Source organism: Grammomys surdaster, unplaced genomic scaffold (genome assembly GCF_004785775.1).
Source record: "Grammomys surdaster isolate TR1022 unplaced genomic scaffold, NIH_TR_1.0 229, whole genome shotgun sequence".
Lineage (NCBI taxonomy): Eukaryota > Metazoa > Chordata > Mammalia > Rodentia > Muridae > Grammomys > Grammomys surdaster.
Window position 1 is genome coordinate 4000512 of NW_021604674.1, and position 14126 is coordinate 4014637.

Below are 14126 nucleotides of genomic sequence, written 5' to 3' on the forward strand. Positions count from 1 at the left end.
CTGCTGCAGGTAACACCTCTGTTCTCTCTACTATAGTAGAGCAATTGGACTATGTGTGTTCTCACGTTTTTTTTTCTTTGTGACTGATATCGTGAAACTTTTTCTGAGCTGGTAGAATCCTTCATCTCTACTTGGTAAGTGTAACTGCCTTTATGCTGTGGGCTACATTTGATACTACCAAAAATTTTTGTCTATTTTTTAATCACTTATTTTGTTTCATTGGTAACATTCTTACCACTTAACACCAATAAAACCATAAATACACTATGTCATCATAAGAATTGCCCTTGCAGTTTTTAAGCTATGTGGACTGTGTGTATGAGAGAGAAGGGAGAAGGAAGGAGGGGGGAGGGAAAGGGATAGAAAAAAGGAAGGAGGGAGGGAAGGAGGGGGAGGGAGAGGGAGAGAAAAGAGAGTTTATGATAACAGTGCTTATATAATCTCAACAACCAGGGGCCCTGGGGACTCACACTCAGGGATGGAACAGTTGGTTTAAATTATGTTTCCATGTGAAATACAGTATTGCTATTTTTTCCCTAGCATGTGGGAAAGTGTATGGGAAATGATTTGACTGATAGGAAATAAATCTGTGTGCGTGATCAGGATTGGGACACAAAGGAGGGGTGGGTTCTGCCTCTCCTCCTGGATGAGGGTTAACCCTTTCTATTCACTGCCTGATAGGAATAGTCAGAATAGTTCCAGTGACTTTCAACGAAGGGCTGGCTGACAGCCATAGGACTCTGTCAGGCCGTAGTCTCAGGCAGGAACTGGGTGACTCTGAAGAACCATTTCAAATGCTCAGAATCCAATTTCTACTTTTAAAGAAAAGTTTGACTTGGTTCCCACTCTAGGTTAAGGTCCATCAAACACAAACCAAGCTAAAGGAAGAATTGGCTAGCTGCACCAAACCACGACCAGTCTCTGTTGGCAAACATTTCTTCTTGGTCCAGCAGAGCTAAGGTTTCATGAACAGACTGTTACATGGTGTAGGAAACAGGCTTGGAGAACAAGCAGGGGATTTCGCTGGCAGCTGCAGGAGAGCTCAGCTCTAAGAACCCCATAGAATTCTTTGGTTGATGCAGGAAGGACTTGTCCTACTGGACTGATTCTAGATCTGTTCAGATTTTGCATACAGCTAGCATCCCTCAGAGCAAGGATATAACAGAGAGAGCTACTCAGAGCCTCCTGGATGTTAGAGTGACAGGTTTTATTTCAGCTTATATTAGAAAAGAATTGGCAGTTTTTTACTCCAGTGCAACAACCTCCAGTATGTAGCCATGTTTAAGCAGTACCCCATCATTGCCACCATCTTATCTTTTTTAATTGGCTATTTTATTCATTTACATTTCAAATGTTGTTCTCCTTCCCCATTTCCCCTCCACAAACCCCTATCCCATCCCCCCTCCCCTTTGCCTCTATGACGGTGCACCCCCATCCATTCACTTACTCCCACCTCACCCCTCTAGCATCCCCTTATGGTGGGGCATCAAGCCTCCACAGGACCAAGGGCCTCCCCTCCCACTGATGCCATATAAGACAATCTTCTGCTATATATATAGCTGGAGCCATGGATCCCTCCATGTATATTCTTTGGATGGTGGTTTAGTCCCTGGGAGCTCTGGGTAGTCCAGTTAGTTGATATTGTTATTCCAATGGGGTTGCAATTCCCTTCAGCTTCTTCAGTCCTTCCCCTAGCTCTTCCGTTGAAGTCCCCAGGCTCAGTCCAACAGTTGGCTATGAGTATTTGCATCTGTATTGGTCAGGTGCTAGGAGAACCTCTCAGAGGACAACTATATCAGGCTCCTGTCAGCAAGCGCTCCTTGGAATCAGCAATAGTGTTGGGGTTTGGTGTCTGCAGATGGGATGGATCTCTAGGTGGGGCTTCCTCTGGATAGCCTTTCCTTTAGTCTCTGCTCCATTTTTTGTCCCTGCATTTCTTTTAGACAAGAACAATTTTGGGTTAAAACTTTTGAGATTGGTGGATGGCCCCAATGACTCAACTAGGGTCTGTGCCTATCTACTGGAGGTGGTCTCTACAGGTTCTATCTCCCCTTTGTTGGGTATTTTGGCTCATGTCATCCCTACTGGGTCCTGGGAGCCTCTAGTTTCCCTACTGTCTGGGACTTTCTAGTGACTCTCCTCAGTTCCCCATCCCCCACTGCTACATATTTCTATTCAATTTCCTGACCCTCTGTACTTCTCTCCTGTCCCTTCACATACCTGATCCTGCCCCCCTCCTTTTTTTCTCACCCTCCCAGGTCCCTCTCTCCCTCTACCTCCTGTGATTATTTTGTTCCCCCCTTCTAAGTAGGATTGAAGCATCCACATTTTGGTTTTATTCTTAAACTTCATATGGTCTGTGAGTTGTATCATGGGTATTCTGAGCTTTGGGGCTAATATAATGTGTCTTTTTGTGAATGTGTTTCCTCACTCAGGATGATATTTTCTAGTTCCATGTGTCATTGTTTTTAATAACTGAATAGTATTCCATTGTGTAAATGTATCACATTTTCTGTATTCATTCTTCTATTGGTGGACATCTGGGATGTTTCCAGCTTCTGGCTATTGTAAATAAGGCTGCTGATGAACATAGTGGAGCATGTGTCCTTGTTATATGTTGGAGCACCTTTTGGGTATATGCCCAGTACCAAATCCAAGAACACATCAAAACGATCATTCACCATGATCAAGTAGGCTTCATCCCAGGGATGCAGGGATGGTTCAATATATGGAAATCCATCAACATTGCTACCATTTTTATACTTGTTTCTCTGGAGGGGTAAAAGGTGTTGAGCATCTATCCTATACATTGTAGTTTGGGATGGGTTTTGTTGATGGTGGTTTTTTTTTAAATTATCTTAGGGGTGCTGTTCTTGATTTCATTCTGCCTCTATCTTCAAATGTGTAACTCCAAATTAAATGCTTAAGACAGTGGTTCTCAACCTTCCTAATGCTCTTTGTGGTAACCCCAACCATAAAATTATTTTCATAGCTACTTCATAACTGTAATATTGCTACTATTGATGAATTGTAATGTAAGTATCTCCATTTGCCAATGATCCTAGGCAACCCTTTGAAAGGGTAATTCAACCCCAAAGGGGGTCACAGCCCACAGGTTGAGAACCAATGGCTTAAGAGGATCCACCCAGGACCACATGTAAAAAGGAATCATCACCTTTCATCGGCTGAATAAAAGAATACTAAGCTGAGAGTCCTAGTTTTTAAGTATCATGACCTCAGAAGAAATTTTTTTGTGAATATTTCTCCTCTGAGGCATATACTCTTTTGGTTTCTGTATTTGTTTTATTCTTGGGTTTTTGTTTGTTTTTTGTTTGTTTGTTTGTTTGTTTCATTCTTTTGTTTCCTTTGTGATGCTGGGTATCAAACCCAGGGCTTGGCAAGCCAAAGCTTCTAGATTGGAAAAACTGGCATTGGTCATCCTCTATAGATGGTGCTGACACTAAACATCATTAATTCTTACTGTTTCCGTTTGTGGGCAGTGTGCCCTCTACCTTGGACTCCTATTTCCTCAGATGTCCTGGTCACCATGAACTCTGTTCAGGCCACACTCTCGCACAGACTGAAGAAAGAGTTCTTCCTTAGGTCTCAGCTCTGTTGCTAACCTATTACAACTAATATGGTCAACAGCAGACCACAGGTCACCCTCCCATGAGTTAGGCAAGATGGAGAAAGCAACTCAACTTAGACAGCCATGGCCAAGCACCAGGATGAACAACAGTGAAATGATCTCAGTGCAGAAAGAGATCATTTAAATTCCAAATGTCAGAAATGGGATGTAGATGTGAAATACTAAATTTTATACTCTGGTAGGAAAAAAAAAAAAAAAAAAACAAGTCACAGTAGAAGAATGTAATCCTGGAGTTAGAGCCAGCAAACATGAGATTCCCTGTGTGTTCATTCATACAGCCACCAAATGGCAACCCCAAGTCCAAGGCAAGCCTTTGTGGCCTATTTTGCCTGAGAATCTTCTGCAACCTCTTGGGGCATTAATCACGCCTGAGTTTGAACTGTTGTGAGAGATATATGAGGAGTCATAGTCAAAGTCCTTAGGATGGCTCCTGGTACATAGTAAGTATTAGTTTTTACTCTTCTAGCTGTTTTGTCATTTGAAGGCTATAGTAGATTAACATGTGTAAGATTTTTCCAAGCTTGAGGAATCCTGTGGAAGTGGGGGAAGAAGGATTGTAGACACCAGAGCAGTCAAGAACACCACAAGAAAATCTACAAAATCAACTAACCTGGGCCCAGAAGGGCTCCCAGAGACTGAATCAAGGAGTCTGCATGGGGCAGACTAGGGACCTCTGTGTATACGTTTCAGTTGTGTAGCTTGGCCTCACAGAGGGAGCAGGAACTGTCTCTACTCTGTTGCCTGACTGTGGGACTCTTTCCTCCAACTGGGCTGCCTCATCTGGGTTCAATAGGAGAAGATGTGCCTAGTCTTTCTGCAATTTGCTGTGCCAGGACTGGTTAATATCTATGGGAGGCCTCCCCTTTTCTCAAGAGAAACATAGGAGTGGTGGGGTGCGTGGTGGGGAGGGGAGTGGAGGGAAGGGAAGGCAGAAGGGAGGAACTGAGAGGAGAAGAGAGAGGGGAAACTGATGGAGATATAGAGTTAGTTAATTAATTAATTAATTTAGAAAATAAGATTGTTCCAAAATTTTTTTTTGTATTTTTTTTTTTTGGTTTGGTACTACATGTTTTAATTTTTTAAAGATTTATTTATTTATTTATTTATTTATGTGTGTGTGCACATCTGTGCACATGAGCTTATGTCGTGGAAGGCATATGAAAATCAGAAGACAATGTTAGAGATTTTATTCTCTCCTTCTACCATGTGGGTACCAGGGATAAAAATCAGGTTGTCAAACTTTGGTGACGGGTACTGCTACTTGCTTGAGCATTTTACCAGCTCTGATACTACACATTTCTTGCTTGATAAATGTTTCAAACATATGGGCTAAATGCATTGGCTGCCTTTAACCTTCATGTCCATCAGCCATATTTCATCAAGAGTATCCAAGGACCATATTGCTTTATATAGTCTTAAGGAATCATGTGGATCGAGAGGCATTTTCTGTTTACCCCTTTCAGCCTTTTTATTTCAAGATGGAGATGAAGATGCAGACATATTGACTCTCCAGGAGCCATATCAAATCAGCAATGGATCTGGGTTTCATGTTAGAGATCCTTGCTTCCCAGGATCTCCTGGTCCCAATTGATTTTTTTCCTTTATACATATATGTATATATGTATGTGTATGTGTATGTATATGTGTATATATACACATATACATAAACATATATATACATACCCACACACATATATACATACATACGCACATATATACACATATATATGTATATATATACACTCACACACATATATAAATCAAGTTTCGGGGATATGTCTTCAGTGAATGTCTACCATCCATCTTCCAGGTGAGCTCCTGGGTAACGTGGCTGATCCTCACAGCAGGCTCCATGGAGGAGAAGCGGGAAGTCTTCTCTTATTTGGTGCATGTGGCCAAATGCTGCTGGAACATGGGTAACTACAATGCTGTCATGGAGTTCCTGGCAGGCCTCAGGTAAGGAAGTGTGGTGATCTAAACAGGTTCTTCTTTCTAGTCAGATAGCTCTGAATCAGTTCCCTGGACAGGCAGTAACACTTACCAGGATAAACTCCACAGCCCTGGTCCCTCAAAGGGAAAGGAGGAGAGAGGGGAGGGGACAGCAAAGGAAAGAGACCTGGAGTTGAAGGAGCACCAAGTCCTACTTGGCTGTAGTCATCTCTACTGTCACAGAGATAGATGCCCGTGGTGTCAGAGTTCCTCCCTAGTGACCCCTGTCTGCTCACCACTTGTTTTGTAAGAACCTCTCACTGCACAATTACCTAGCATAGAGAACAACTTGAAGGTGCAAATGTCTGCGCTTGACTCGTGGTTCCAAAGTGTCCCACACATGCTCTCCTGACTGCTGGGAGTGTGTATGGGGGAGGCTTCTTTCCCTCATTGTGAACCTATCGGAAGTAGAAGGAGAAACAGGGAGGGGTCAAGGACAGGGTATGATTTCGAAAAACCTGCTTACACTAACCTTTTAGCTGGAGCTCTCCTCCTAAAATTTCCAAAACCCTCTAAAATAGCACCCCCATCAGGAGGCAAGAATCTTTCCCAAATGTCTAAACATATCTGTCAAAGTGTGGTACACCCTCAACCACTCAATTTTCAGGCTTTAGATCTAGTCCTGGGGTCCTCTCTCTCTCAGGCTCAGGGGTCTCCTTATCTGTCAGGCAGGCTTTTAAAGATAGCTCAAGTTCAATGACCAACTCAGCTACCATTCAGGCCCAGATCCAGGGCTCTGAGTCAGCTCACCCCAGCACATACCCCATCTATGAACTACTGGAACAAGTGAAGTGCCTGGGTCCTGCAGATTCCAAGCCTCGGGTCTTAATGAACAGGACAACAGGATATATGATGGGAATCCCAGTGAGCAACCAGTATTAATAGTGTAGTAGTGAAGTCAGAGGCCTCGAATCAAACTTGCAATGACTCTTTACAATGAATGCAAGTAAAGATGTGTAGAAAGAAGGGTATACTGTGGGACACACGGTGACACACTACAGCTTCCAAGATGAGATGTTTGGATCAGGAGGGGTTGTTTTTATTTTTTTATTTTCTTTTGGAGGGGAAGTTGCAAGGGCAGAGGGTGGATATGAAGAGAGAGGACGAGTGGGATTGGGGTGTGTGATGTGAAATTCACAAAGAATCAATGAAACGTTCTTTTAAAAAGCCAAGGATCTAGTCCTGATTTTGTGTAAAGTAAAATTGTTTCCTCTCAAAATAAATAAATAAATAAATAAATAAATAAATAAATAAATGTGGGCTGGAGAGATGGCTCAGAGGTTAAGAGCACTGACTGCTCTTCCAAAGGTCCTGAGTTCAATTCCCAGCCACCACATGGTGGCTCACAACCATCTGTAATGGGATCTGATGACTCTTCTGGTGTGTCTGAAGACAGAGACAGTGTACTCGTCATATATATATATATATATATATATATATATATATATATATATATATAAAAAAATAAAATAAATAAGAGTATTTTTAAAAAGAAAATAAATAAATAAATAGCCCAAGCTCAGCTCCTTCCACAGTGTCTGCTCTGGCTGGACTCCTAAGAAACACCCCCACTGCCTTGTTAACCCTATAAAGGCAGAAAGCATCCACAGAGCCATGTCTCCCTGAGCCTTTGGGCATATTTAGGTAAGAGTTGCACAGTAGGCCATGATCCACACCCCCAGGAAGAGTGTCCAAGGAGTCCACTTGACACACCCAGCCCCTGAGGCTAGGTTCCTGCTTTTCACAGAAACCCTCTCACAATGCTCTCCGTAGGGATGTCTCCAACTGTCTGGTTTCCCTATGTTGGATAAAGGAGGACAAAAAAGCATCATGGGCAAGGCAGTCCAGACACCCCTCATGATTCCATGATACCACTCTGGAGATTGCCAGCTATGGTGTTGCCTGTTGATCTCAGCAGCAGTTTCAAACTAGGAAAAAAAAATCCATTTAATATGTTGTTTTGCGAATCATGCATCAAAACAAGGTCCCTTGGGTGATGTGGAGCTAAGGTCAAACCTCATTCTGCAAAAACCTGTCCCTGCTGGATTCTAAGCTAGCAGGCTTCTTGTACACCACTGAGGGACTCAAAGATTGGGAGGGACATATAGGACAGGCTCTCTGCGGACAATGCCTCAGAAATAGCAGTGCAAACCATGTGTTCTGCTTTCCTTTCTGTTGCTATGATTTAAAAAAAAATCCTCTGCACAAAAGCAACTCAGAGAAGGAATGTGTTATCTGGTTTACTCTTCCAGGTCATAAGTCCATCACAGAGGGAAGTCAGAGCAGGGATACAAACAAGAACTTGGAGCAGAAACCTGGGAGGAATGCTCCTTGCAGGCGTAATCCTGGGCTCATACTTAGCTTTTTATTAAGCAATATTTTTATTAATTCCTTGAGAATGTAATACAATGAGTTTTAAATATATCCATCTTTCCCCCCAACTCCTCTTATAACCACCCTCCTCCCTCCTTCCGTCCCTCCTCCCATCCCCTCCCACCTAACTTTGATATTTCTTCATTTTTTTTCTTACCACATGGAGTCCAGTTGTGTCACCCGACCAGAAGTAGGGCCCAACTTGGAATGTGGTCAACTTGTCAAGGACCACATCCTTAAAGAAAACGGATGTTCCCTCTCCAGCCACTACCCAATGCTTTTAGCTCCTCAGCTAGTAGTGGGATTTTGTGCCTACCTTCCACCCTCCACGCTGGGATTTTTGTCTGGCTGGAATGTGCACAGCTCTTGTGCATGCTGTCACAGTTGCTGTGAGTTCCTATGTGCAGCTGCCTTGCTTTAGCTGGAAGACAATTTCTGTGATGTTATCTGCCATCTTTCTCTCTTGCAATCTTTCCACTCACTGTCCCATGAAAACCCCTGAGCATTGGGAGAGGGGTAGGATATGTTTCTTCTTCTCATAGTCTGTGTATATTGATCAATCAAGGGTCTCTGTGCTAATCGTCGTCTGCTACAAGAAATCTTCCTGATGAGGCTTGAGAGAGGCTCTGGTGTATGTGTATAGCAGTACATCATTAGGAGTCATTTTATTATTACATCGCAAAATAATACTGATGGGTGCCTTCCTAAGTCTATGATCTAACTAGTCACAGGATCTTGGCTCCTTTAACAGTATTCCTTTCCATCTCGTAGGTGGACCTTAAATCCAACCAGAAAGTCGTTAGTTACTTTTATACCGCCGGTGCCACCATGACACCAAATGAAGATAGAAATCCTAAATAAATAAGAACACAGAAAGAGCACTATGGAGGCAAATGGCAATAATAAACCTTATGGAATTTTGTCTACATAATGTAAGCTACATTTTCACCCCTCTAAGCTTAAAAAAAAAAAATGTCATTGATTTGCAATAGGTCAAGGAAAGTTCTAAAGATGTGGCAGTTCATGGACCAGTCTGACATTGAGACCATGCGGAGCCTGAAGGACGCCATGGCCCAGCACGAGTCTTCCGTGGAGTACAAGAAGGTAGTGACCCGAGCCTTGCACATCCCGGGCTGCAAAGTGGTTCCCTTCTGTGGGGTGTTCCTGAAGGAGCTCTGTGAGGTCCTTGATGGCGCATCTGGCCTCCTGAAGCTCTGCACACGGTACAGCTCCCAAGAAGAAGCTCTGGAGGTGAGCCTTTCCGAGTGGGCAGTCTCCAAGAGACCCGCCCAGCCTTCTGTGTACTCACTTGTACGATGGGAATCACTTTCTGAGTCTAGAGAAAGCCTTGGTATATTGTTTACGGGTAGAGAGGAGGTCCTTGAACGTTCTGGAGAAAGCACCACCACCTATTTGGACCTTGGTATTGTTACATTAGATTTAATGTGATACTGTTGCGCCCGAGGGGGAAAGTGCTGCTGGATTTTTGTTTTAATTCCAAAAGTTGGCAAGTTTTTGCTACTGGGTAGAACTATCTAGATTTAGAGGATGATGTCAAATGAGACCAAATAACTTCCAAATTGTTGGGGGGAGGAGGAGTGGGGAATGTCATTAGTGCCATCTCTTCACGCACGTATGTGTCATCCAGACACTCCAGGTTCTGCCCCTCTTGCCCTGCTCTCAAGAATGGTGTGAGCTTTAAGTCAGGACATTGCACACTCAGTAAGGGGCACCAAGAGGCTCACAAGGAAACCTCCCTCTAGGGTGTTTAAAAGTGAAATAAAAATGTTTTAAAATGTGTTAGGGAGATTTTTGAGGCATTATGTATTTGAAAATCTCAAGCCCAAATCCAGAGTCATTCATGCTCTCATCTGTGTAGATAACAATGCTCAATACTGACCTTTCACACACACACACATACACACACACATACATATATGTACACACACTCACATTCAACACACTTACATACACTCACACTCATATACTCACATTCACACATACATATACTCACATACACATACTCGCATGCATACACAAAGGCACGAGCACACACACTCACATACCTGCACACATAACTATGCACACACACACACTCAAAACACACACACTCACACACTCATATACTCACTTCACACCCTCACACCCACACATATATAGACACACATACACATTCACACATACACATTCACACACATACACACATACATGCACAAGCTCATACACACTCAACACACGTGCATACACTCTCACACACACTCAACACATATGTACATGTACACACACACACACAAAACTTCAGCCTATTTCGTGTGACCTGAGAAGAGAGGCATCACTTGCTCTAGGAAGACTTGAGAACCCCTGACATGCACGTGTGACAGACTCCGGCTGTTATTTCCTTGGTCTTAGCAGCTGGTGTTAAAAGTCCAGTAAGTGAAAGAGGCAGCTTTAAAAAGCCTCCCAGCCTCCACTCTCCTCAGCTCCCTTGCAATGGAGGACTACTGCCTCTCTTGACTGGATTGCAGCTCTTCCCTCTGATTCTAGAAGCTTCCTGATCATGATCAAGCCACAATGGTAGCTTAGAAAACATCATGAAGCTACTGTTTTCCTGTAGCACATATGGACAAGGCCGCCAAAAGACAGCTTCTCAATGTTTTCCTTGAGTTGGGTCACTTCATCTTGTTCTGTGTCATGGATAGCTTTACTCATTCTCTTCTCAACTCCCATTATAAGAATAAAATGACTGCCCTCCTCTGTAAAGTGGCTAACCTTGTCCCTAGGGAGCCATGAAATAATATTGCTTTTTGTGTTATAAATTCACAGTTCAGTTTAGATTCCTAGAGGTGCTGGGACTGTCACAACGAGGAAGGAGCAAGTTTGGGGATTTCATGTGGTGAGGTGAAAAAAAAAAAAGAAAATAAAGTTTTCCTTGGAGTCTCTTGACTCCATTTCAGTAAAATAGGCTCAGAAGTTATTACATGCCACTGTTTTGATTTAGGTCTCTTAGGTGTAGGTTATTCAGACATGGTAAGTTGAAACAGTGTATTCTTGAACTGTTTTTCTGTAGTTTGTAGCCGATTACAGTGGACAAGATAACTTCTTACAGCGAGTGGGACAGAATGGCTTAAAGAATTCAGAGAAGGAGCTCACGGTCAACAGCATCTTTCAGATCATCCGGAGCTGCAGCCGAAGCTTGGAGATGGAGGAGGAGGATAGCGCCAGCGAAGGGAGCGGCTCGAGGAAAAACTCCCTGAAGGACAAAACCCGATGGCAGTAAGTTCCAGCGTCAGCGTGTATGTGGGTGGGTGCCTTTCTTCTTTTTCCCTTCACTAGTTTTATCCCTACTCAGTTCAGTTTCACATAAATAACTGATAAAAATGTGTCACTTTTATGTTTAACCAAGGCTGCTTCAAACTTTACTAATTCTTAGTTAGAATTTAACCTTTCCTATGTTGCTCTTTTGTTCTAAAATTATGATGTACATTTAACTTTTTCCATGAGTTGTCGCCTTTTTTTAAAAAGAAAAAAAAGGATTTCTTAGTTTTTTGAACTGATGTAAAATTTTAGAACTATGCATATTAATGGTGCAATATTATCTCTATAAAAATAGCTAAAGCTATCCTGCCATTTCTAAAACATCAATAATTGAGTTTTGGGCAGTCTGTCTTATTTCTTAGCATAATGATCTCCCGTTCTGCCCATTTTCCTTTGAATGTCATAACTTCGTTCACTGTATATATTTACTATATTTTTTTACCTGTTCATCTGTTGGTGGGCATCCAGGTTGGGTCCATAGCTTGGCTTCTGCAACTAGTGCAGCAATAAACATGGGTGCTTATCTCTGTGGGGTGCTGACTTAGAAGCCTTTGCGTGTACACCAGGAGTATCGTAGCTAAATCATATGTAGTTCTACTTTTAATTGCAGGAGCTGTCATACCTATTTCCATAGTGGCATGTCACTGCACATTCTAGCTACACGTTATAAAGGTATATATTTCCTCACATCCTTGTGAGCATCTTTTTAAAATGATAACCAGTTTGACCCAGGTGAGATGGAATCTCAAGGCAACTTTAATTTGCATTTTCTTATTGGATACTGATGTTGAACACTTCTTTCCTTCTCTTCTTTCCCTCCCATTTCCTCCACCCCCCCCACCTCTATTCCTCTCTTCCTTTCTTTTCTGACAAAGGAGTCTATGTAGCCCAGGCTGGCCTCAAATTCATATGTGTCTGAAGATGATCTTAAACTCCTGACCCTCCTGCCTTTATCTAGCTAGTGCTGGGATAACAGGAAATGTGCCCCACACCAGGATAGTTGTTGAGTACATTTTCAAACATGTATTGGGCAATTGAATTCCTTTCTTTGACAATTGTCTATTCATTTCATTAGACCTTTATAGAATCTAGTTATTGATCCCTGTTGGCTGTATAGTTGGTAAATTTTTCCCACTCCATAGGCTGTCTCTCCACTGTGTTCATTTTTAACTTTGCTGTGCAAAAGCATTTTAACTTAATGCAATTTTATGTGTTGTATGACAAAAACCTTTCCTGGGGATACTCAACACACATTCCTACTCACCCCAGATAGAGAACCTATGACAGACCAAAGTATGGATACTACCAAAGTCCAACTTGGTGAATCAAGGAGTTTTATTGGGCTTGCTTACAAAAGCATGGTGAAGGGTCATTTAGAGAAGCAGAAATCAACTCAAAGACAGTGGCATCCCCAAGGTCCACCCCAGCATGGGTGACCAGTCACAAAAGCTAGGAACATGGATCCCATTGCACAGCCTGTAGGTAGGTGAGCAGGCTGGACAGTGTCCCTTCTCAGTGATTCAGTTGGTTTAAATTTCTTCCGGGAAGCTTGACTGCTTTCTCCTTTGCCCAGGCTGCTGTTCTGAGTCTTCTTTGGAGCTTAGCTCCTCTGAGAGTCTTTGTTGCAGCTAAGTTTATCTGAAGTCTTCTTTGCAACCCAGCTTCCTTCTGTCTGGAAGGAACTCTCAGCTTTTGTTGTTTACTCTGGCCGGGATGTTTCAGGGAGTTCCTGAAGCTAAAGGGGTATTTGTTTGTTTGTTTGTTTTGTTTTGGTTTTGGTTTTTGGTTGTTTTTTTTTTTTTTACCTTTCTGCTTAAGGAGCTTCCTTGAAAGATGGAATGTTTCAATATAGGATGAAACTGTTGCATAACATTTGTCAATTATTGGAGTTAGTTCCTGTGCAATTTTAGTTCTTACCTATGTCTGTCTTGAAGCATTTTATCCATGTTTTCCTGGAGCAGTTTCAAAGTCTGAGCTCTTAATTTAAGGCCTTTGATCCATTCTTAATTGGTGTGTGTGTGTGTGTGTTTGTGTGTGTGTGTGTGTGTGTGTGTGTGTTGAGTAAGAGATAGGGATCTAGTTCTTCCCTGGATATAGTTTTCCATGTAGAAAAAAATGGTCTTTTCTTCAATATATGTTTTCGATGTCTTTGTCAAAGATTAGGTGGCATTAGCTGTCTAGATTTATTTCTGGTACTTATATTGTATTCTATATGCCAATTTTTTTGTGTCTCTGTCAGTAGCATGGTTAGTGTGTGTGTGTGTGTGTGTGTGTGTGTGTGTGTGAGTAGCGTATTCTTCTTTGTTTTTATGAGTTGAATCTGTAATCTGCTTTCAGTAACACCACCCTTTTTACAATATTAATTCTGTTAATCTACCAGCTTGGAAGATCTTCCCATCTTTTGATATCTTCTTTATTTTCCTTGGGGCTTTAATGTATCTGTTGCAGAAGCCTTTATTGGTTAGGATTCTTTTCTTATGTGTTTTGGAGGTCTGGTTTTGTTTGATGGGGGGCAGGAGCATGTCTTATTTGTTTGTTTTTGAAACAGGATCCTACCATGTAGCCCTTGGTGTTCTAACATTCACCGTGCAGATCAGGTTGGTCTTGAATTCACAGTGATTCTCCTGACTGCCTCCAGAGTGCTAGGATTAAGGGAGTGAACCATCATAGGTGTTTTTTTGTTTTGTTTTATTTTGGTTTTTTTGGTTGGTTGGTTGGTTGTTTTTTTTTGTTTTGTTTTGTTTTGTTTTTTGTTTTTTGTTTTTTGTTTTTTGTTTTTTGTTTTTTGTTTTTTGTTTTT

The 14126-nt window shown here is 42.1% G+C and overlaps 1 protein-coding gene across 1 annotated transcript in view; it reads left to right on the forward strand.

Moving 5' to 3' along the window:
• Plce1 (phospholipase C epsilon 1) overlaps window positions 1-14126 on the forward strand; it is a 248841-nt gene that overhangs the window by 157230 nt on the left and 77485 nt on the right. Inside the window, exons 4-6 of the mRNA XM_028773472.1 lie at window positions 5460-5605; window positions 9004-9262; window positions 11079-11284. Coding sequence (XP_028629305.1) covers window positions 5460-5605; window positions 9004-9262; window positions 11079-11284 — 611 coding nt within the window. The remainder of the gene's footprint in view (window positions 1-5459; window positions 5606-9003; window positions 9263-11078; window positions 11285-14126) is intronic.